The sequence below is a fragment of the Talpa europaea genome, assembly GCF_964194135.1.
Source record: "Talpa europaea genome assembly, chromosome: 14".
In the NCBI taxonomy this organism is placed as follows: Eukaryota; Metazoa; Chordata; class Mammalia; order Eulipotyphla; family Talpidae; genus Talpa; species Talpa europaea.
In genome coordinates this window covers 10,399,469-10,424,536 of record NC_140082.1, presented here as the reverse complement: position 1 = coordinate 10,424,536, position 25,068 = coordinate 10,399,469, and the positions used below count along the sequence as shown (strand labels likewise).

Genomic DNA, 25,068 nt, shown 5'->3' with positions numbered 1-25,068 from the left:
TCAGGCCGCTGACCTCCGGCGGATCACAAAGAGCCCGCGCTGAAGCTGGCCCAAGTAAATCCTCATCTTGGTGCTGTCACTGGTCTTCCTCACCCAGATCTGCCAGGGAGAAGGAGAGGGAAGCAGATGAGAGGCTGACACTGAGGAGCCACGCCTCCAGAGCATCAAAATGTCTGTGTGAATGGGGGTGGGAACAAGGCCGGCCACCTCTTCCTCAAAGGACCCCTCAACTGGCCACGCATTAGTCAGCACCTCCTGGGCCTGTGGCCTCCAGTGCAGAGAGCAGGCGTTAGCCCTTGACCTCATTTCACTCAGCCTCCTATCTTACACCTTTGTTAAGAAAATGGAAAGCACAGTGATGTTGGGTTCTGTCTTGGCTTTGGTCTTAAGCACTTTCGCAAATCTGTTTTGATTAGAGTGTTATCAACATTCTAGACATATATTCATGAACATAAACTTCAAGCAAATTTGGAAATACTTTCCTTGCTCCAAGGGAATTCCATATTAAAGCTTTCAGTTCTCTGGTTTCCTGCCAATTAAGGCTAATGGTTGTGACAGGAAAAGCAGGAAAAAATAATAACAAAAAAAGATGCCCAGGAGTGAGCAAAGGCCCAATTAGGATCACGAGAAGGTGGAATGAGCTCCTCACTAGATCTCTCTCAGAGATGCTATCAGATGTTCTGCATTTTACAGGGTAGATGCATTCTTCCAGAGAACTGAGAATGAACTCCTGCAGCAGGGGGATGCCTGGACTGACGCTAAGAGCTGGCGTCCCCACAGCAGGCTGGAAGGACATCGGCTCCTCCATCCCTCCGGCCTGTCCAACCCAAGCAAGAGGCTCCTGTGCCCTCAGTGTGCCGGACACTGAGCTGAGGCTTTTGTCGCTCAGAACCACCCTACAAAGTAAGTATTCTGGTCACCCCCGTTTTCAGAAAAATAAGGCCCAAAGCACTTGTCCCATTGTGAATCCTGGCACCTCTCAACATCCCTACTCTTCCTGCAACGTGCATCCCTAAGGATCCTTCCCATCAGCTCAATTAACATGCAATTAGATGGAGCCATAGCCTAACTCTTTAAAAACCAGCGACTCACCCATATATGCAACTTTACAATAGATCTCCTCACTCCTCCACTCCGTTTCCAGATTTGAGACAAATTTATTCTCCACTTCACCTCAATTTCTTTAACATGAGTAATGAGAGGCTTCACAATCAAATGACTAGTTTAAAATAAAGGTAACGACCTCACATGAAGCTTCTGATGGACCTCACAGAACCATTTTTAAATAAGTCACGCCAAGGAGAGCCAAACTGATTCACCATCATGTTCAGACCCACCCACCAAATGTGCCTCAAGTCAAGTTATGCACGAGCCAGGTGGCTCTGGCGTCACATAGGATTTGACCTGAAAAATAAGCTGGAATGTTTCCAAGAAGTGAAAAGGTTTTCTATTCCCAGAGTGGTCTGCCCCCAACGCACCGAGGCACCTCCACTCCAGGAGACATGTCTCAGTGTGAGTTTCCTCGTCAGACCTCCTTGACACTCTATTATGTCAAGAGTGACAATCTTCAACAGAGAGCGCGTGAAAATAATCCAACTTGTATTTCTATTTCCCTGAGAAGTCGGAGGTGTCACAGAGAATGCTGCACTGGCTCGGCAGGTAGGCTGGGGTACCAGGAGCCACTAGCACTCTGGACAGCAGCCAGGCACACATGCTCTGCTTGGAAATCCCAAAGCCTCCTGCCTGTGGGACAGCAGGTCTGTCTGTCAGAGGCCCTGCCCTGCTCCTGACGTGACTGGAGTGACACACAAACTCTGGGTCCAGAGGAGAATGACAGTCATTTATCTGGAAGGCTCTCCCTAACTTACAAGTAAACAATCATTTTGCAAACTAGTCACATTTAAGGGCATTTTCAATTCAGGAAGCTGGGAGAATAGAAGAGGCTTAAGTTATTTTGTAATCCAGTTTCATTAGATTTACTGTGCACTGGATGAATGAGTTACAGTGGGCAGACACATAAAAATCAATTCCTTTGTGGAGAGTTGTGGGCTGACAGAAGATCAAGCCAGTCCAGCTACTGAAGTTTTAAACTTCCGAGAACTACTAACAATACTGGATACATGCTGCTGACGGCCTCCTAGTGAAGGACCAATTGGAGGACTTGGGCCTGCTGAGTCACCCTTGAGTATCCAAAGCAGTCCCCGCTGCACAGGGTGACTGAGGAGACCAACTCCAAAGGGCGCGAGCCTGGCAGCTAGTTGTTCATCAGGCAACAGGACGTCAGATTGGAGAGAGCAAGCAAGGGGTAGTGTGGCCTATACCCGCTTATTGAGCACGGACTGTGTGCCAGAACCTTGCCAGGTGCCTTATTAAGTCCTCACAGCACAAAACAAATCTATTACTGCATAAGAAGAGTTCTAGAAAAATAATACAACAATGGATTATGCTCCACAGGCCAGCTCCACGCTCAGCAGAGGTAACCTTAAAAAGCAGCAGGACGGCCTGCAGGGGTATCACACGGACTTGTCTTTTGTAGCCTAGTTCAGTAGTTCCCAACAGAGTTACTGTGCCGTGAGGGGCCAAAAACCATGAGGACAGCTAAAGCCCCGTATGTCCTAGGCACGCCGTATAAGGGATTTCTGAGGGTGATCCTGACTGTGTGCAAGTTCTGTCTGCAAGTGCTGGCTTGAGAACCTAACCTCACACAAGACAAGACCTCACGCCCTTTCTGGGAGGCACTGCCAGCTCAGGTTTATCACACTGTGCTTTACCCAAGGATGAGGGGTTCCGTCCCTACCTCGTTGGCTCCAACGGAGCTGATCACACAGCTCAGTTTCTGGTTGTCCTTCGACTCCAAGTAGATGGCTTGGCTCTTGTGGTACCTGCGCAAAACAGTACATGTTCATTTCTTTAACCACTTTATTATGAAATGAATGACAACTAAATCAATTCAATGAGTCTGGGAATAGGCAAACACCTGTGACACCAAAACTACAGACCTGCCCATCCAGTCCCACAGTTTCCTCCTACCCTTTTAGTGTAGTAACTGTTTTAGTGGGTTCTGGTTTTGTTTTGTTTTGTTCTGGTAAGGAAACTTAATAAAAGATCTTCACTCAAAAATTTTTAAGTATATAATACTGTATCAATAAAGACACAAATTTAAAAAGGAGGAGGAGAAGGGATGATGGATGAAATAAAAAATAAAATTTAGAATCTTCATTTATATTTGAAGAAGAGTCTGGATTCCTTGGATTACATTAAAATTACCTTCTAAATCTTCTATATTTAAAACTTTATTCTATGGTCCTCCGCAAAGAGCCAAGAAAAGCATTGGAAAACTATGTATCTAACTTTTTTTTTAAAGATTTGTTTATTTATGCATCCAAGAACTGGGGTACAGGCCAGAGGTGTGGGGGGTGAGAGGATTCACCAGAGACAGAGTGGGGAACAGAACAGGCAGACTGACGAAATACACTGCTGAGGGGAGCAGCAGGCGAGTCAGGAGAGGTCTGCTGCTCCATGTGGGTAGCTTCCGGGCCAGGGAACAAACTCCTGCTGCAGTGGCTGCGAATAGCTTCAGAGGTTGCGTCTTAACCCCTTGTGCCACCAGGCAGGCCCAAGTATCTTTTTATTTTGACCGTATCCCAGCTCAAAAAGTAAATTAAGATTTTTTTTTTCCAAGTAAAACCTGTTCCCACTTTCAGACGCTACCCTCAAAACACTGAAGAACTAAGAAATGGGCTTGAATTCGTGTTCTGTTATTTCTAAATAATTTGTCCAAGTAAGTTCTCAACAAGGCAGCAGGCCATATTCTGCCCTCTATCACTCCCTGTGTGGCAGTGACCAGTCCGGAGGCTGGAGGGCCCTGCTGTCAGAGCCCCAACGCATTGGCAGTGAAGAACATGAAAGAATCATGCCTGGCAAGAGCTAACCAGGCGAATTCTCAGCGTCGCGACATGAGAACCAAAGGTTATCTGATTCAGCTGATGAGTCAGGAAAGCCACCTGTAATGGAGCAGAGAAGACAGGCGCCCTCCCCACCCCTTTCAGCCTCTGTATTTCTATTCTCTTAGCCTGTCGTGAAGGACCAACTCCAACCTCTATAAGTTTAAGGATAAGGCCAGAGATGAAAGTTGAAGAAAACCCAGAGGCAAAGCCCACAGAGACAACAGCAACCACAGAATGAAGCAGCAGCAGCTGGATTACAAGAGCTGGACACATCAGCTGAGCTGCTGCCGGCAGTCCTGGATGGGCCAGGCTGGATCAGTTGAGAACATTCTCCAATGAACTAAAGGTTCATTTGACTGCAAAGATCTGGCAAAACCAGACTTCTAACTCATGTAAACTCCATCAAAACAAATCTCACAGCAAAGCCCAGCATCTTATAATTTGTGTGGGGGAAGAAAGAAGACTGTTTAGCTGATATAATGACATAATCTACTGCCAAGACACCACAGTGAAAGATGGTCTCACTCCCACACAATCTTTTCCAATCTAGGTTCTAGGCGATCTTTAATCTGCTACTTCAGAGCTGAAAACTCAGGTTTCCAAGTCAATTTACTTCCTGAAAACACTGTTACAAGAAATCGAATCATAAATGCAATTAGAACAGCAAGATTGGTTTAGACCCGAGCTTTGAGGTTTCTTTTGGCCAGAGATTAGCTGGTAAACTGGGTCAGGGGAGCTTCACTATGCTAAATAGGTAATATCTCAAGGTATGAGTGGTATATTGCATAAGGAAAGGCTGAACTAGTCCTCAGCAAAACTCAAACTCAAGTTTCCTGCACATCTAAACCAGCTATCCAATATAAACAGCAACATCTTGAGTAATGGTTAGAATATACAGAAAACAACATTCAGTTATTCTATGAGGGGTGCGAGTTGTTAGAGATGAAAACACAAAACAATATGTAACTAGCATTAAGTCATTCTCATACCACTTTCTAAATATTTTAACAAAGAAAGGTCTTGGGTGTGGTGTGGAAGTGCATTATTCATGTGGGAAATGCTCAATATATTGCTAAGTAGAGGGGAAAACTACATCCATTGTGTTTCTGTGTTTATGTTGCATGTGTATCGTACACAAACACCAACTGGGTAAATCTGTTAAAATGTGCACTGGATATATATTAAAATTTTATAAAACCATAAAATGTAAGACTATTTCTTTACCGAATAGCTTACTTTCCCCCCGGATATTACTTGTATAAAAGAAAACCAAACTTCCTTATAAGTCATGATATTGGAAAACACTTAAATTACAAGCTCAATATCATAGACGACAGTTAGTGCTGGGAGACCTGGAGCAAGTGTCATAAGATGTTTCATTTTCCTTCAGATGTGTTCAGATCCCAAGCCCTGCCTGCCTTCCCTGTGCACAATGGGAGTAAACAATGCAATCTGGTCTACGGCCCTGAGAAGCAATCTGGGACCTGAGCATCTGGCTATCTCCCAAGTCTGCCTGCTCTGGAGTCACCAAACAGTTTGGCTTAAATGTCCACCATAGAGTCCCCATTTGATCCCCAGCAGAGCTGAACATTGTGCTTCCCAATACAGCCCACCTGCAAGCCAGGAGTCCCGGGTACCAGGACTGGGGCTCTCAGGTACTGCACATGGTACTAGGAATCAATATTCCTGGAGAGCAGATCTATTAAATTACCTGAATTCTTCTCTGAAAAAAATAAGATGGGAATTTCAAGATGAAACCAAAATGTCTAGATTACCTTAACAACATAAAATTTGCTTTTCAATTTCTAAAAACTGATGAAAGAGGGGGAAAGACTTCATAAAGAATGCTCAAAAGCAACATCAACAGAACTTAGTAAATATGTACATTATCACTTTTTTTGCCAATTAACCTGCTTTATAAGCTGCAACTCATCTCTGCTGAAAAACTGCTTTAAACAGCTTCAGAGAACAAGGCCCTGAAGTCAAACTGACTTTATTACATTATTACTAATGGAAATTCTGACCTGGGAATCCCTACAATTAAGCTCTTAAAGCTGTGCCTCCACTATTAAACCCAATGAACTAGAATCACCACTACTATTACGGAAGAAAGCAATTTCTTCAGAAGGTGGGTCAAAAAGTGGGGCAAGGAGAAGGTAGAATTAATTTAATTTGATAACCTACTGGCAATCCTGATATTAATGCCTCCTTTCAAAACATCAAACAAAACAAATGCCATGTTACAGAAATGCAAGGAATTACTTATCAAGTTGCAAATATTCACTGTTTTGCAGCAAGTCCTTTGCGTCAGCCGAAGGCTGGAGGGTTAAACCCACTTAAGTAAGGAGGTGACTTCATTTCTGATTCACATTAACAGCCCCAGATTTAAATGAGGAGAGAAAAACAGTCCACCAGCACTATCAGTTAGTTATTTTAAACTATCAGCTACTTTCACAGTAGTTTCTAAGAAGGGTCATTAGTCCAAATCAAAATGTGAGGGAAACTTACAGCAGGGCATAAAATGCCTTAAGAGCTGCAGAAGATCAAGGCCAAGGAAAGATGCTTATCTTTCAAAATGAAATGTAGCTTGATAAGTGTTCATGCCAGAATGGGAAGCCTGAATCACACTCATTTCGCTGAAGTCATTTAAAACTCAATGAAACATGTTTAGCCAGAAATACTGTTTCACCAGCAGACTCCACACCACTGGAAAGAGCATAAAACAATTCAGTTGACCTCTCCTCCACAGACAGGGACTGCTGAAAAAGAAGGAAAAATGAAAACCTCTGAACTGATGGGGAAACAAAAGCCAGACATCGAGGGCCTGGGGAGACGTGAGAGGCACATTCTGTGTTGGTGAGAGCAGCAGCCTGGACTCCCACCAACACCTTCCAGTTAGCAGCAGGGAAGGGAGGGAGTCACCTTGCAATGAATGTGTCATGAATGCTAACTCCTAGGGCCAAAGAAGAGAATCACAGAGAACAAGACACCATTCTCAACATTGAACAACAAAACAAGCAAGTTTAAATCCACTGAAAAAGCAGAATGCTTGCAGAGACCTTATTTTCAGAGTTTATGCTACCGTTGTAGGGAAGATGGGGCAATTCCTTCAAAATGCTTAGGAGATCTAACACCTCAACCAGACCTGTCTGTTCACGTGATGAAACACCGGTCACCGTGGAGCTTTTCTTTAGAAAAACAAGATTTGTATTTTATGCATCTTCACCCCCAAGACACGTCTCATAAAGTCTAAGGATTAAGCCTGAGAAAGAAGATCGGAAGCAACACAATTACAAAATGAACATCATTTGAAATATCACATGGCCTGAAGACTCACGGATCCGTAAAAATGTTAGTGATAAATCTCATCATTTTTGAAGATGGTTCTTATGTGTGGGCTTGATCTTTAAAGGTTATTTGGTTTTCATTATTAGAAACATTTTTCATCTTACTTTACCCAGCGTGTTGCGCTGTGAGGGCCTGCCACCTAGTGGTGATGAGTCCCGAGCAGCAACATTAACACACAGTATATGGGCCTTTCCAAAATACCGAACTGTCAAATGAGAAGGGCAGAAGAGGAGGCTAACACACAAGCCCTCATCATCCACTGGGTGAGACATTCACTGAAACCAAAGGGCTGGAACAGCTTTATTTCAGGCACGACTAGATCACTAAGCCTTTTTGCCCACTTCAGAAGTACATGGTTATAAAGGTAACCAACTAATACAACGCTGGCTTTTCTAAAGAAAGCTGAGAAAATTCAAAATAACCATTATTCCAATTTTGAAACTTTCAGTTAAATATGTTGAAACTCAAAAGATCACCAGAGAGCCATTATCAAGGACAGCTACAGAACGTGGACAGTAGCCCAGAACAACATTCTCAACAGAACCCATTCTCAAGGCAGAACACAAGCACGTGTCTGCCACGACTGACACTGAGTGAGCGTGTCCAGGCAGAGGGACAAAGCAGAAAGGAAATCCAGCAGAATGAGCACTGTGGAAAGGGGGCTAGCACCCAGCAGAATGCCTAACCCATGGCAGACAGGAAATGAGAGCAAAAAAAAGAGCCTACTAAGTGCTCTTACATTGTTTTGCTATTTCTTTCCCAATGAACATGTGGACAGGCTGGGGATTTTCATCTTCCATCTAGAGTAGCGATGTTTTAGGACACCGTTCCCCAAGTATGTTTCATTCGATGCTCGCACAGCAGGATAAGGAAGATAGAATATCAGTAACACCTAACAGCATCTCAAAATCCACAGTGACAATCCAAAGCATATCAGAGGCCCTGAGGAGAGCTACATTTAACTTAACATGACCATCCCACAAGCTTATCTGAACACAAAATCCCTTTTTTTCCAAAGTACCTCTTCACGATGGCACACAGGGGCATAAGAGAAGACGGCACAGGGGGATGGAGACCCGGGCCCGTCTCCAGGGCCAAAAAGATGGAGCCTGCCAACTCTAGTATGGTACAGCAGCAGGCGGAGGCCACTTTCAGAAGAACACACTTTGGGGAAATGCTACTTGAGACCCAACAAACAGTATGGATCCAATGCCTACTGATGCACTTTAAAATGGCTTTCTACTCTCCGTACGACATCAGCTGAGCAGCAGCTATGTTTTTAAATAACTAGAGAGTCCTCTCTTCCAACAGGCTCTTTGAGACTCTCGCAAGCTACCCGTATGTTGGCGTTACCTACCATCTTTTGTCGTAGTACAGTTTGCCATCTTCTATCCGAGCTTCAAATCTCTGGGCTGGAGATTCTGCAGGTGTAGCAGGTAAATGTTCAGGAGAAGATGGAGATGCTGAAGGAACCAAAGAGACATGTCAACACTAAGCAGGAAGCTGCGGGTGAGTCTACCAGCTAACGCTTAACTGAAATGCTTGCAAAGTAGCAACAGTCACAGTCATTAAGCCCTCCCAGTTGTAATAAACAGGAATTCAATGAAATTCTGGGCTTAGGAGGCAATTTCGAGAAAAGCGACTCCCGTTTTCTTCCATAAGATTTGGCGAGTAGAGGGATGTGTGAGTAACCATGGTGCTTAACACAAAACAGTCTTACCCATTCAGAATTCTATTCTGCAACCTAATACGGATTCACGAGTGCTGCTCTGGGAGGAACCTTGAACACCGGGCCAGCCTCCTTTCTGGGGCGCCTCAGAGCTGCCCGCTCATCCCTTCCCAGAGCCAGGTCACACACAGCCACCGGAAAGCCAGCGATACTGCAACATCCCTCTGGTTTCCTTTTCAGAAATGGATGTGTACTTAAACCTTAAGCCTGATGCCTACACTGAAGGAATCCTCTACCAACCAATCAATCAAATGTATCTTTTACTGTAAATTCTAAGGAAAAGACAAAAATAACTTTAACACAGCAGGGTTATAAAAAAAAAAATCAGGGGAAGGTGCACGTAAGGTTCCCTTCAGTTTTCATAACTACTCTCAGGCAAATGATGAACATTTTCTTGTGAAAATTGCAACAATTCCCAGCCAGAGAGTCACATACTTTTCCAACATTGATAAAACGATTGCACAAAATGCCAATTACATCACAGACTTACCTGGTCTCTTGGGTGACTTAAGCTGTAGGAAGAACAACAACAAAAAATCTTAGCGAAAAATCATTTCAGGTACAACTTAAGGTATCAAAGGTATCAAAATGATTTAACAAGTAACAAATGAACAAAGTAAAGCAGACGACCATACCAAGCCTAAGCTTTCAAATAAATCAAAAAAAATCAAACTGTACCTTATTTAATGTCCTCAGATCCTCCATGATCTGTTCATCGGTTAGCAAATAGTTTAGCTGGGGTGCTGAGAGTTAAAGCAATGTGTTGGCAAAGCATGATTTCCAAATAAATAGAAATCGACAAAATGGTACTTTTTTTTTTTTTTTTTACAATTTACAACATGTAACTACGTCATGTGATGGGCTTACAATAATAGCTTGCCTCTTGGAAGCTGACGGTTCTCCCACCAAATGCTGCAGTGCCTAGGAATATAAAAGAATTCATTCATGCCCCACTCCTTACAGGCTTCTTCCGTGTGATGGGGGAATGAGATTAATTAGGAAACTACAATAGCGAAAGCACAGGACAAGGTAAAAGAAGAATTTCATCCTGAATTCATGAAGTGCTATTGTTCCAAAGAGCTGAAGAGATAGACACACAGATGTGCACGCAGAGTTAATCTTCGCTGGCAACTTAAATCTTGAAGTTGTGCCCTTTCTGGTAGCAGAAACATAACAGAGTCTTTTTGGACTCTGAGCAAATGGCTAATTATCTCAAGAAGCTACAGAAACGATGTTCCCATGTCCGCCTCCCATTCCCATTTTTATGATTAAAAGGGCTGCTTGATGTCTGGCTGAAATCTCATTTGCCTTCAGTTAACAACAACTTGCAAGTCACTGTTTTAGGGACACATAACTGAAGTACAAAAGACAGGAAACTACTATCCTAGTTTTTACCGGTGGAAAAATTAATTCACGTGGAATTCTGTTACCCTTGTATCCTCAAGTGAGTGTCCCAAGCAGGGTTACCGTACAATGCAAAGTACCTGTCCAAATGACCGCTCTCTAGAAATCCCTCCCCCTAAAAGTAGCCATGGAGGACTCCCACAAAACCAAAAAAAAAGGGGGGTGACACAGTGACAGTCTCTCACAGTGAACTTGGTACATATGCTTTCCAGTCACACATGACTATGGGACAATGGCCATATACAGTCTATCAACTGGAGAGGCAAAGGACTGAACAGGCTTAATTAAGGAAAAGTGATGAAGGCTTGATGCAAACGGATATCAGGCGCCGGCTTCCTCCTCTTGTCCGGGATGGGGACGGGGTCATTCGGTCGCCTCCGCAGCTTCCTGGTCATGATGGGCTTCACTTCCATGGAATCTGCGGCAAAACGGAGTGGGTGACTATCTCCCCCCACATAAAATCATTAAGACTTTCTATAGTGTAAGAGTACCTGACCCTGTCAGAACAGCAGCGATCCCCGCCGCTGGCCTCCCACACATGCCTCTCAGAAACACAGTGCAGCCAGGCCGCTCAGCCAGCAGGCGTCTCCCCGGCACCCTAAAAGCTAGTCTTGGGAGCGTCCTCTCTCCACCCAACATAAGGGGTGTGGGATTGAAGAAGCCTCTGGCTGATGCCGGCTGACTGACTGCTGCTGTTCCCACAGAGGCGGGGGGACTGAGGCCCACTGGTATAAAAGACTCTTTCAGAGACCACTGGCCTCAGTGCCAACGTTTTTATACGAGGTCTTCGTTTACAAACTCTGACTCTTTTCTGACCTTTTGTAGCTACTTGACTATCAAGAATGACATAATGAAGACTTGTAACAAAGGCCTCTTTTCAGTCTTCTTGACTTCTCTCCACAGACCGACCCTGCTGCTGGCTCCTCGCACCTCAAAAGCCTCCCCAGCCGTTGCCACACAAATCTCTCCTTCGCCCCTAACTGGCTTCCTGGGGTTCCGTTTTGCTGGGCTGGTCCGTATAAACTGGTGAGCTCTGGGGTCGTTTCATTTCCGCCCGCACCCCAGTGCCTCTCCAATCGCCAATACCAGCTGCCCTTCAATGGCAACCTCTGCACCCTGCAGCCCCAGCTCTCCAGGCTGAGAGCTCCTCTCCTCACTTCACTTTGCAAGGCTGCCTCCTCTCGCCTCAAGGCAAGAGACATCTCTGACTTGTGTTCCTTCTTGCAGGCACCAGATAATGCAGTTCTGCCTTTTGACCTGCCACACTGACCTCCAAGTCTCTCCCACACCTAGCTGCCCATCCCGCCCTCCGGGGATTCTTCTGGAGACAGGATCCAGGTCATCTGGCTCAATACTCTTCCCACCGCACAGTCCAGTGGATCCCCACTCCACGGGACAAAGGCAAAGCTGCAGTTGGACCTCCCTTCCTCCTTCACATGAACCCCCACAGAATACTTCTCATGCCTTTAAGCCTCTACTTAGAGCTCCTCTCTGCCTCACCTCCTTCCTGCCCAGTCACTGGAGGCAGCTCAACACTAACCCTCCCGGGAGGCTGCCAGAGACAGGTGCACCATCTCCCAAGAAACTCCAGCATTTCAACAAACCTCACTGCCCATGCCACCCTCTTATGGGATGTCTCCCCAAGTCAGGTACAGGAACCCCACCCCAGCATGCAATCTGCCCACACCTGGCACCACTTCTGGCACATGCCCAGCCAGCCACTCCTCGAAGCACCTTCAGGCACCATCTCATCTGACCTTTACACCAACACTCCTAGCGGGTTCTATCAGCCCCTTGCCAAACAGGGGAGACCGACCACAGAACTATGCCCTCGAAGGGGCCAGGACTCATCCACATCTGTCAGCCCACGGAGGCAGTTCTCATATTTCTGTGCAATTCAAATATACTCAATATAAGAGCTCGGGAGACAGAGCTTCTATTTTGATATGATAATTATACCTGACTCTGGCTATGAATCCAGTATGTTCTAAAGAAAACTTGTAGGTTTTACTGAGAAGCTTCAACAGGGGCCAAAGGGTTGGAAGATGCCCCTAGTGAGGCAAGAACTTACAAAAGATAATGAAATGGTAGTCAGCGGGCTGCTGGAAGAAAGAAGAGGCAGTGATCAGACAGACAGGAAGAGGACACCAATTAAAAAGGACAAAGCCCCCCACCCCAAGTTTTAAAGCTCATTATATTCTCATTGACTATTTGGGTTATTTATAACCTTGGCCTCAACTTCAGAGAAAACTAACACTCAAGGTAATGAGTGTTAACCTTGCCACTCAAAGTGTGTTCCCTCGGCAGCGGCAGCCATACTTTGGCAGGTGGTTAGAATGCAGGCCCTTGGGTTCCCTCCAGACCCCCAGGCCAGAATCTGCATTTTATCAAGACAGCCAGGTGAATCTCACACTTCAACTTGGGGGAATGCTGACCGCAACCACCTGTAACCCACCTGAGACCATTCAGCAACACTGCATCTTCCCGCCTGCCCCACCCAGCTGTCCTAATGATCTCCACATCGCCCCGAGCACCCCCAGAGGCCAGTGACCAGATGCCACTGTCTCCAACAGGTTAACTGGACTAAGCATCTCATCAGCCTCTTATTCCACTTTGTTTTTCAAGAGATCTTCAGGTTGAACCAGAAAAGGAGACTTTAGGAAACCACTTTCTCAGGCAGGGCCAGGCAACATGGATACTGGGCATCAATCCACAAAGGTGAAATAAGTCATTCAATTAGACAACTGAAATCAAGGCCTTTAATCCACCACCATAGCAGCACCATCTGTGGAAATGCTAATTATCCTTCTAGCTCCAGTGCCTTTTCTTCTAACACTCTCTCATTACCTTGGCAGTGCTTTCCCTACCAAGGGTACCAAATGGCTTGAGGAAGGACATTGGTGCCTTTAATGCCCATGGCTAGCTTTAAACACTTCTGTAATCTATTTTACTGCATTACAAATAATTTCCCTGCCTTTATTTGTCTTTTCTACCCTGGCAAGTTCGGTCTCAAGTCACTGAGGCGGCCGCCTGTCCCAGTTAAGATTCTGGCTGTAAAACTGCCTGGCCAAACAATGTCTATAGCTTGTCAATAATTAGGATGCCAAATCACAGGTAAGGTGATGATATCCTTCCATGCAGATGGAAAGGGAGCAGCTATAAACTGACAATATTTCCCACCAGCCTAATGAAGGCTCACGAACATCTGGTGGCTCTAGCAGAGAGTGCTGAAGCATCAGTGCCAGCCAGAGCCAGGTTCAGAGAAAATGGTGAGCAGGCTAGGAAGCAGGCAGGCAGACTAGTACAGGACAAGGTACCATAGGGCCAGCAGTCTAATTAAAGAAGCATTTCTACGAGAAGAGGACAGTGCTGTCTGACGATACAATATTGGCATCCATCCTCACCAAAAAAGAGAGAAAAAAACAAAAACAAAAAATTTCTGAGTCAAGTCTTTCAATGAAGAACCAACAGAAGATTTTTCCAGTCAGTCCCCCACTTAAGACACAACCACATGCTCCTAGGTGTACTGTGAGAACAGAGCTAGTTTCATGTCAAGAGCCACCTTGGTTCACAGTGCCAGAACCAAAGGGGGATACATAGCTTTTAAACATACTCTTAGTTCCAAAGTCAGCCTCCGAGACTTACATGGAAACAATGCAATTCTTATGGACCCCTCCTAATGTCACACACCCCAGAGCACCCCACTTCATGAACATGATCATCAAAGTTAAATTTTGGAGTGTGCAGAAGGCCTTATAATATTTGATGGCAGAAATTTTGCCAAGTTTCAAAGCAGCTACAGTTCAAGCCAATTCCTGGCTACATATGGCAAAAGAGTCGGCCCACATTGCTTCTCCTTTAAGCTTGCCTGCAACCTGCTGGGTCCCCATATGCAGATTACTAAATCCTAGAAAGTCAGGGAGAGCTTGGCTGGGAGTCTAATGTGACCTGACCACCTTTACAGGAAAATATTCAGTGTAGTTACCCCTGCTAAAATCCTAACAACTCTGTTTGAGATGTTCCCAGTAAGGTCAGGGGGAGGGCCCTAAAAACAGAGATGAGACAGCCAAAAGCTTTTGTTCTCACATCTAGGTCAAAGGAAGACAATGCCTTTCCTGTAATTAAGGCAGACTGAAAAGAAAACAAAGCAGAGGGATTCCCATCACCACAGAGGGACCTGGGTAAGTAATTCAGGAGCCTAAGCAAGGCAGGAATGGCAGCTGACCCAGAAACTAAATAAAGCATAACCGAGAGGTCGCATGGACTATGCAGAGCCTGCCGTTACTGAACGTCTTTTATGTGTAGGGCGCATACTGGACACGCCTATGTGTGTTCACAGTCTGGCAAGGTTGGTTGTGATCTGCCCCATTTTATGATCGGGGGAGGCTCAGGGAGGCTAAGCGGCTTGCCGAAAGTCACAGAGTCCACACAGTACAGGATGGCACTAGGTGTCTGACCTGCCCTTGGCTGGCTCCACTCTGCAGAGGCACTGAGACAGTAACAGGGAAGTCTCTGAAGGGCCCTAACGGGGTCTCAGGACCATGCTTTCCTACCTCCAGTCAGTTCCATCGTCAGTTTTTCATTTTCAATCATTTTCTTCTTTTCTTCTAGCTCAGCAATCAGGTTCTCCTTGAGCTCAACCTTCTTGTCTTCAAATTCTTTCACCGCTGCCTTCTTCTCTTTAATGTAATTTCTCTCGACTTGTTCAGTCTGAGCAAAAGAGAAACACAGGCATGGGGAACGTGGCTCTGGCAGCCAGAGCTCCGACTCCAAGCCCAGCACTGCACACAAGAGCGAAGGAAGTCCCCTCGCTGGGAGGATGAGAGATGTCTGACATGCGCATCTCCAGGACAGGGTATGTGTCCAAGGAACGGATAAAAACCACACCACGTCCGTCCACTCCCCTCTGTGAGCACACCTCACTTGCTACTCAGGTATGTCCTCTCATCCACACCTCTCACTTTATGGCTAGCAAGTTAAAACAGAACATACGTTCCTCAGAAATAGTAAATAAAGCCTTTTCAAGACACCTGTCAAAGAAAAACAGCATGTTCCAGATGAAATATCTACATTTAAAATTAATCACAAGTTACTGAGTCAGGATGGCCTCAGTTACTATATTTTTTGATACTTACAGTAAGATACAGTGCAGCTAGAGCAGATCATTTATTATGTACCTGAAGTACTGAAACGATGAAATTATCATCAAATAAAATTTGCCTTAGCATCCATGTTTTAAATCTCACCATGGACTGCAGTAAGCAGGGAACAGGGCTCAGGGTGGGCTGTGGCCGGGGCTCGCGAGCTGCACTGACCCAGGAGTCCAATGGCTTCAACAGTGTGGCTCTGAAAAACCAGGCCCTCCCACACCCCCATGTCTGTCACTCAGCCCTGCACCTCCCGCAGAACCAGCACGCAGAACCAGCACTCAGGCGTCTGCTGCGTGAAAGGAAAAAATTTTCAATGTGTCTTTTCTACTGACCCCGAGAGTTTCAATAGTAAAACTCAACTGTGGAGGCAATTCAGAGACAAGGCTGCTGTGGGAGCAAGATAACAAACTATTAGGCCATTGTTAAGTCAGGCCCACTCCCAAATGGCATTCATCTGAGAGAAAAGTCAACGAGAGAGCAGTGGCGGGGTGCCCCTTAAGCCCCTGTGATAAGCAGAGGCTGCACCACCAAGTGAAGAGATGGGGTTTCAGAACCGAGACCACTCGTCCTTCAGGCAGACAGAGCAGGGCTAAGGATTCCAGCTGGGGCTTCCCAACAACATGGTGACTGAGGAAAGGTCGCCGACTCGGGAGAGCAAGAATCCAGTCTTGGAAAGAGCCTGCAGACCACCCCAGAAGATCCTCAGTACTTACCTCCAGCTGGAGGAAGAGTTCTGAAAGAGATTAAAAAGTGCAATTAGAATCGCTAGGCGGTGGCGCCCTTCTAGACAGTGATGTTAGGATTCATTTAGAAGCAGTAATTGCTTTCTGAAAGCACGGTTACACAGAGCAAATGTTTTTCATCAGTAAAGTGTTGATATACATGAAGGGAAGGATGCAAGAAGCACTCGTGTCTTGTTAAAATCTGGCCCTCAACAGAATCAGCTCTGGCAGTTCTGCCCAAGGGCAAAACAAGCATCAGGAAGCAAACTACCCTGGCGAAATAAGTCATCCCTTCTTCCACTCAGCACACCTGCCAGCCCATGTCCCCCCAACACACACACCTTCCAACATCCACCTAATGCTGTGTCGGGCGAGCAGCAACTGATTACCCACCACCAGATCATAATACACTAACCCAGAAAGTGGGAATAAAACAGATCCATGGCTTGGACTCTTTTCCTGGGCGACAGTGTGGTGCCGCAAATGTTCCACAAAATTCATTGGTGACCACCAACTCCAGGAGTGCTGCTCACATTTTATCATAGTTTCCTTCGCATACCCCCTAAATCCTACAGATCCATGGCCCAAAAAGTACACGTGCACATTCACACACTTCCAGGGTTCTGAGTTCCAAGGACTCCACGTTAAGAGCCCAGATGTCAACGAACAGTTACTGAATGAGGAAATGGCTGAGGAAAAAGACAAGCCAGTGCTTATTTCCTAAGCCCCCAGGATCCCTGATGCTTTGGCACTGCGACTCACTGGGCACAGGAGCCCAACACGATTGCTCCTATGTTCGTTTCAGACGTGAACCACACACACCCGGGCCAGGCAGCTGAGGTCTTGCGCCGTTTCGAGAACTCACACCTGCCCCAACAAGCCAAACTGACAATTAGCATCTATAGTTGATGGTGGCTGTAAAGCAGCCAGACACCAGACACAACTAAAGCAGGTGGATTATCTCTGCACGGAATGTGCTTTTGAAAGCTCTTCTGCATTTGAAGCTAGGGGAAGAAATATTCCTAAAAGAACACACGAGGACAATATTTTTCTTACTGAGAGCACTCAATACTCAGCCTGCAGTTTTCGGTTCAGAAAAACAGCTCACATCAATGTTCTTTCCTTAAACCAATAATTCCCTGAGCTATTCTTCTCCTCTGCAGATGGGGAAACTGAGGCTCCCAGAGAAAATCTGTTTACAGGCACAGACCTCTAAGCACGGATGGGAGAAGACCTCACCCTCCACAGAGCCACCTGCTACAGGGGACCCAGGAGGAGGGCTTAGGATTTTCAAGAAGTCCCAAGGAGGAGCCTCAGGAACTTGAAGTGGAGTAGGCAGGCCTGAGACGGGTGGGCAGGAGGCTAATAGCGACATCATCATTCTACTGGTACCCCATACCCTTCAGCTCCTTTTTGATCTACTGGGGTACACTGGACATCCATTCACTAGGGGAACCAAAAGAAGGGGTGCTAATTTTTGGCACAAAGGTGAACTCACTGGACCAGAAGCTGAGAGGACAGCAGCCTGAGGAAAGGCCCCCAGGCCTCATTTTCACACCCAACAGTACTTGGGCCACAGTTGGAACCAGCTCCACGCTGGCGTTCAAAATGCTGGCTGATGAGGACTTTTAAAATCAACACTTAGAGATCTGTCAGCACAGGCAGCTGGGTTTACACACTCTTAACCTGTCATCAACCCTTGGATGTTGTTTGTCAAACCAGCGAGTTTCCTAACATCAAGGCCAACGTGTCACAAGATTCTTTATTTCTCAGTGCTCAGATGGAGCAGATGCTCAATAAATGAATGCACTGACTGGGTAAAACACACCAAAGCACATTCTTCTTCTCTAAATGCTTACACTTCAACACCAGAGGGAAACAAACAAGGGGTTGCCCTTCCCTCCCAGAGCATAGAACAGAGATAGAAACAAACTTCAAACAGGAACTAAACAACCTCGCATCCTTTTCTCGAGTCAGCCCCTCTGACTGTCCATGAAGCCAGGCATGCAAGGTAAGAATGTGCAAGACAGTCCTTGGGCCGGGAACATCACCTGACCACCACGAGCCACCCTCCCAGCCTCAACTTCACGATCTCTTCAGCAATGGGGGCAAAGGTGAACCACTGTACACAACAGTAGCTTGGGAGTCTCTTCTCCCCAAATCTCCTTACTGTGGGGTGTCTGGGATACATTGTGGAAAAGTTCTTATGGCCAAACCAAAGAGGTGATGAGCAAAAGGAGGGAAATCGGAAGATGATTTATTTCCCAGCCTTACCTGCATTTCGTATCCTCTCTTTGTACTGCTGATCGAGCTTTTTCATCCTCTTCTGATACTCCTGTAATGTACCTGATTTTAAGCATTCACAAAACAAAAAGTTACTTCAAAGATGAAATTGCTCCAAACTGTTGACTGAAACTACTTTCTAGTAGCAAAAGTGATTATTTTAGTAACCTCAAGGTAAAACACAAACCAAGGAAAGCCACACCCAACAGAGCTAACTAGACTCCGGATCTCAAACAAGGCACACAGCAGAAACCACCTGCCCCAGTGGGTGAAGACCCTCTAGGGGTAGCGGAGAGCTGTGGCCGACCTAAGGTCACCCTGATTGCTTCCGGCTATGGGTTGAGGCAAAGGGTGACTTTTTTTCCGGAAAAAAAGTCATTTTCCTTTAGTAAAGTCTAGAGAGAACTTTCTGGTAGCAGCTAATCACACACAGCTTCTGGGCATTTGCACTGTGATGAGTGCAAATGAGAAACTGAAGTGTTGAACCATCAACTTTGCTTCATTAAAGGTAAACAGCCACATGTGGCTAGTGCCAGTACAGGACAGCTGGGGCAGCAACTCTTCCCAAATCTCTACTCATTTCTTTTTTTTTTTAAAGATTTATTTATTTATGCATACAAGAGCTGGGGCACAGGCCAGAGGTGCGGGAGGTTGAGAAGATTCACCAGAAATAGAGCAGGGAACAGAACAGGCAGATATACCGAAGTAAACTGCTGAGGGGAGCAGCAGGCAAGCCAGGAGAGGTCTGCTGCACCATGTGGGCTGCTCCCTGGCAGGCCGGGGATCAAACCCGCGCTGCAGAGGCCACAGACCACCCCACAGTGTGGTGCCCAACCCCTTGCGCCACCAGGGAGGCCCCACCAAATCTCTACTTATTTCATTGCTCTTCCCCAAAGCAGCAAATTATGAGGGCCCCAACTATTTTAGTAACCTCAGGAACTGTTTCCTGAACATAGGGCTTTAGCAGTAAATGCTAAGGGCATCTTTTTCAAAACATCCTACTCAACCACAGCAGTCAGGCTTACAGATCTGCCAGAGTGGCTTGTATTTCTTTCTCAATAGTTCCATTATCATGGAAAGAAAAAAAAATAAAGATATGTGAGTGCAACTCAGGGGAACATTTTTTACTAGTAAGAAGTCAGCCTAAGACGTGCTGACTGGCCCGCATCAGAAGTAACCAGTGGAGAAGCAGTTTCCTGCCAAGGAACACCACAAAACGAAGCCCAAGAGTTACTTAGGAGCAGCAGCTGCCCATCACCAAGTGCACGTGAGCACCACGGTGCCAGTCACCCCTCATGGACCATGCAGCTCATCTACTTTAGCTCAAAGACTAAAGAACAAATTAAGCAAGACAAAGTAATGTGTTAAGAGTCAAGTTTCCAGAATACAGAGAAGATGGGATTCCAACCTGTGACGGCACCCCAGAGCCTGCGCTCTTCACCCCATACAGAGCTGCCTTTGAGAGCAAACAGCGCAGGACCAGACACAATTCACATCTAATTCAGCAGGCCAAAAGACAGCGCTGAGGACGACTTATGGCTACTGAGCATTCAGTTTAGAAAGACAGCTCCCATTTTATTCCTCAGTAACAATCTCCTAAAAATGTCTAGCTTCAGCCACAGTGGTTTTCACAGCATGTTCACACAATGTTCTAAGTGAGATTTTGAAATAATAGTTCAAAAATCATCACTTTACTGACAGCAAAAGAGCAAAATGCATACTGGGTAGCCCAAATCAGCCAGATTGGATCTGGAGTCTCTCCAAAGAGCAGTGAAATAACAGATTTCAGATTTGAAAGGCCGGTAATATCAGGAACTATATTCAGAAGGGAAGGACTAAGTCACACACCAACCTTCCTGCAGCTGTTGCAACTGTCTCTTGAGAGAAGCCAGTTTGTCCTGATACATTCTGTTAAAAAAAAAAAGAGAGAGAGAGCCACACTGAGAGACAGAAACATTCAATACTCAATTTCACAATAATCTATGAACAGAAATTCCCTGGTCATTTTGGGAATGCCAGTAATGTTCTTTGAGGGAGAGAGAAAATTAGTCTGCCGACTGATTTTAAGTGCACCTGCAGTTACGGGAATCAGAAAGGGACAAGGATCCTATGTTCTTGCACCGAACCCCAAATCTGTTGATTCTCCAGTGTTAGACCCCAACTTTAGAGAATCAGTCTGAAGTTTACAAATATGACCTGCAGATTTTAATGAGTGGCAATGATAAGCAGAGCTAGGCAAGCACAAAGAAAATCAGAAAATGTTGTGCTCTTCCCCTCTGAATCTCGAAGTAACACACATGAAATTGTAGAAGTGGAATGAAAACACAGCTCTTCTACCGACCCTCCACAATTTGATTACATGTTCCAAAGCAGTAAGATTATGCCTTCAGCACCTTTCCCTACTTAGCACAGCTGTGTAAGCACAAAGTAAATAAACCTGCATGTCAATCTAAAAGCAGGCTCTTTTAGGATCAGAGAAAAAGGAGTAATTCAGTAACAAAAGTTGAAATGCAGGTCTTATTTGCAGCCCCAGCTAGGTAAGAACACGCAACACATGAAACAAAAGAATCCAGCACATCACTTTCTTCCCTGACATCCCCTGGGTTAGCAGCTGGGAGACATGCCGGCCATTGTGTTTGAACAGAGATTCCACATGTAGATCACACTGCGGCCATATTTTTGCTGCTACCTGATAAACACCCCCAACTTCACAGTAACAAAAACATTTGCCATCTGAATGAAGAATACTGCCCGACAAACAGGCTTTTGATTGTTCAAGAGCTGCAAATACACCCAACTAGCCACAGGCAGAGGAAAGAATAAAGTGGAATCTGAGATTACACAGGAGGCCTGATGCTTCTGGGAGGATTCTGATGGACCCTTGAGTCACATGAGGCAGTCCATTTTAATCAAAACGATTTTCTCTATCAAACACTGAGGGTCATAGCCAATAAAAAGACCATCTCAAAAGAATGTTTAAACACATCAAGTACAGGGCCTCCCCTGGTGGCACAGGTGGTTGAGCGCCACGCTGTGAAGCTGTCCGCAGACTCTGCAGCGCCGGTTCGACCCCGGCCAGCCAGCGAGGGTCCCACATGGCGAGTAGACCTCTCCTGTTTCGCCCGCTGTTCCCCTCAGCAGTGAATTTCATCAGTCTGCCTGTTCTGTTCTCCACTCTGTCTCTGGTGAATCCTCTTATCCTCCAGCACATCTGGCCTGTACCCCGGTTCTTGTATAAATAAATAAATAAATCTTTAAAAATAATAAACATATCAAGTACAAGAAGGGATGGATGTGTAAACTGCTTGCAAGAAGTCAATGTTTGGAACACAGTGTATTAAATTTTCTACCACCTAAATTTGCTAGACAATTTGCCTTTGACTTTTAAGTGTCTTTGCAAGGAAATAATAACAGATTGAAGAGGTAAACAGAATAAAAATCAGATTCACTGAGATTTGGGGGAAGAGCAGGTATGTGAAGTTGTATCTCGAATGGCCAAAGGTAAATCAGTAAAAAGCCTGAAAGGGGTAAAATTGAAACAAAAAGCAAGCATTTTCAGGGATGAAGTGAGAAAAATCCGCACTGATCAGAATTAGGTCACAATTTTCTGCACTTAGCTGAATTAACCCATTGGGTTCCAAAGCTTGAGAAGGATGACAGAACGCACAGGATGGTCACAAAACATTTGCAAACGGGCTCGAGTAGGAAAGGAAGGTACACTGTCCAATTTAAAGATAAAGAAGTTTAAAAGTCAAATCAAGAACATCAAAACAGATGCAATAAATACTTTGTGGATATAGTCTATACTGCCTTGCATCTGTGTTAAAAGTAAGTTGTTTCTTCAGTTTCCCTGGATACATCTAGTGATGGCTCTGCCTGAAGATCAGGGAAGGCCAGGGCGGGAGTCAGGAGCCCTGTTCTCCTGCACCGCGTTCATTGCACAGCCAGCACCCTGTCCAGCTACAGGCAGTGCTGCCTGGGTCTCGCCATCCAAGAGACCAGCAGCCTCAAGCAACATTTATGCTCTCTGAGCAATGGTTTTCACATGTTTGGGAAAAAAAAAAAAAATTAAGGGAGGCACAGTTCTCTCCTGTAATATGGTCTTATTCCCAGGGATCATTTCCCTCAAGGTTCTTTCACGTCTACCCACAAAAGACTCTTCTAACAGGAAGACTGATTAAATGTGGCCAATTTAAAGTGGGGAAATTGTGCACACACATATATGGTCTTTGGAAGCCTGGGGTCAAAACCACATACAAAAGGTCACTGTAAATATTTCTTTGCCAATTCTATATTCCAAAAAAGAAATAAAAATCCTACTCACTGTTCCTTCATTTCAACATAGTCTTCTTCATCATGCTTTGCCAGGTCAGTTTCACTAGCATCTTCTGTGTCTAAGTAAAATTGGGGAAGAAGGGTTTGTTAACATCATGATGCACAGAACTGGTATCACCTGACACAGTGACAATCAACTGTCTCTACTCATTGCAGGCCTACATGTAGTCATCAATGTAAAGTATTATAGTTAATCCAGAAAAGAAAAATACCATTGCCAGCTCACACCATTTTTATTATGCAGAGAGCCTGCTTTATCTGACGTGCAGTCAGTGAAAGGGATGAATCAGAAATAGGCACTCATGGTCAAGGCTGCTACTTCTGCAGAACCCGACAGTTTAGGAAAGGCAACGTGGGTGTGAGAGTGCGAAGCTCCAGGCAGCCAAGCCTTGATCACTATTTCAGACCAACCCAACATGTATATTGTCTTCTGGCATTTGCCTTTAATAGAGACCACTTGCGCTATTCAAAAGAGAACCAAAATAACCAGGTAAACTATTAACTGAAATATTTTCAAAGTTACAACTAAAGGGAGAGGGGAAAAAACACCAGATGCTCAAAGGGACACTTTTTCAGAACATTTTTAACACTGTTCTTAAAATAAGCAAATGGTGGCGAGTCTACAGAATTTCAACAGCCCTTACTTGAGGGGGATAAACCAAATTTAGCTTCACTGCTCCCCCTCGTGGCCACTCAAAGCAGTGCCAGCGAGTCACAGGAAAACACTATCTTAAGCCTTGTCTTCAAATGTAGCTTAACCCAACCCACACAGTTCTTGCAACTTGATGCTTGCAATTCTCTTTCTAAAGGCTGCTGCAGATTCCATTCTCCACAAACCTTTCTCCCCTCCTTCAGGCAAGGAGATCCTGACAGATGCCAGCCACTGCACCTGGCACTCGGGGCACAGGGATGAATAATATACCTCATTGCAGGCAGCTGGTCTAGCCTTTGCTCCACAACTTTTCATGTATTGGGGTGTCTCTTCATCCCCTTTTTTTGGTGCCTTGTCCTTGGATGTTTCTTCACCTCTCTCCTCCTCCAGCCAGCTCCTTCCTCAATCTCTCAAAAAAAGCGTTCCTTGCCAAACTACAAAGCCCAGTGTGAAAAGCCAGGCTCCGAAAGGCAGTAACGACATGTAAAACACATGGTACCTTCCACACAATACCTGGGCATCAGTCAACAAATTCCTCTCTCCCCCCAGGGGTGAAAACAGTAACTGAATATTCAGCAGATACCAGGCAGGCCAAGCACTTTACGCCTCTGTCTCATTTACTCCTCACACCTACACAGGAAGCAGGGACTACTCACAGCCAGCTCACACTTGGGGGCACTGAGACGTGGAGGCTCAAGCAAGCTGACTAAGGCCGCAAGGCTGGGCTGAGTGAGCCAAATCCGATCCGCCTGATTCCAGGTCCCGCTCCCTTCCCCAACCCAATCATCCATCTCCCCCCTGCACTGCACTACCCAGAGAAGGGCTGCTTTAAGCATATCCCGGGGGTGCAGGGCAGCTTGGGGACCAGCAAGCCAAACCGGGTTTGCTCTGGTCCTCTCTGAATCTAAAAAGGAAGGGGTGCTCGTTGCACCCCAAGGATGGCACAGACGGTTGAGAAGCGGGGCAGAACCCTAAAGGGAACTCCAGCTCGCAAAAGCTCCCAAGGGCCGGTCCCCATCTGGGGGGCACAAGGAGCCAGGGCCTCCCCCCGCTCAGCCGCGCGGAGGCAACTCCAGGGGACCCCCCCGCGGCCCCCAAACCCGGGAGGTCGCCCCGCCCCTCTCCCAGGCGGCCCCACCCCCTCCGGCAGCGGTGCCGCCCCCGCCCCGCGGCCCGCCGAGCGGCCGAGCGCACCTTCGTCGGACTCGCGGCCCCGGCAGCTGCGCTCGTCGTCCTCGGCGCTCTCCAGGTCGTCGTCGTCCTCGGGGTAGTACTCCACGGCCGGCTGCACCCCCGCCGGGGCCGGGGCCGGGGCCAGCAGCCCCGCGGCGCTCATGTCGCCTCTGCCCGGCGCCGCGCTCGCCGCCGGGGGACCAGGCCCGCCCGCCCTGCGGACGGCGCCTCCGCCTGGCAGCGCCCGGGGCGGCCGCGAACTCGAGCAGCGGGAGCCCGGGCAGCCCGGCCGACCCCTTCCCCGTCTCCGCAAGGCTCCGCCCCT

General features: G+C 46.3%; 1 protein-coding gene across 1 annotated transcript; it reads right to left on the bottom strand.

Moving 5' to 3' along the window:
- On the bottom strand, positions 1–25,068 carry SUDS3 (SDS3 homolog, SIN3A corepressor complex component; the record flags this gene model as incomplete). The annotated part of the gene is made up of 12 exons (XM_084253921.1): positions 24,765–25,068; positions 22,908–22,977; positions 20,436–20,491; positions 18,575–18,646; positions 16,292–16,311; positions 14,982–15,138; positions 10,745–10,846; positions 9,703–9,767; positions 9,515–9,536; positions 8,653–8,758; positions 2,798–2,882; positions 1–99 (listed from the first exon to the last, which is right to left on the bottom strand). The coding sequence occupies exons 1-12, from the start codon at positions 24,904–24,906 to the stop codon at positions 1–3; spliced, it is 996 nt and encodes a 331-aa protein (XP_084110047.1). The 5' UTR covers positions 24,907–25,068.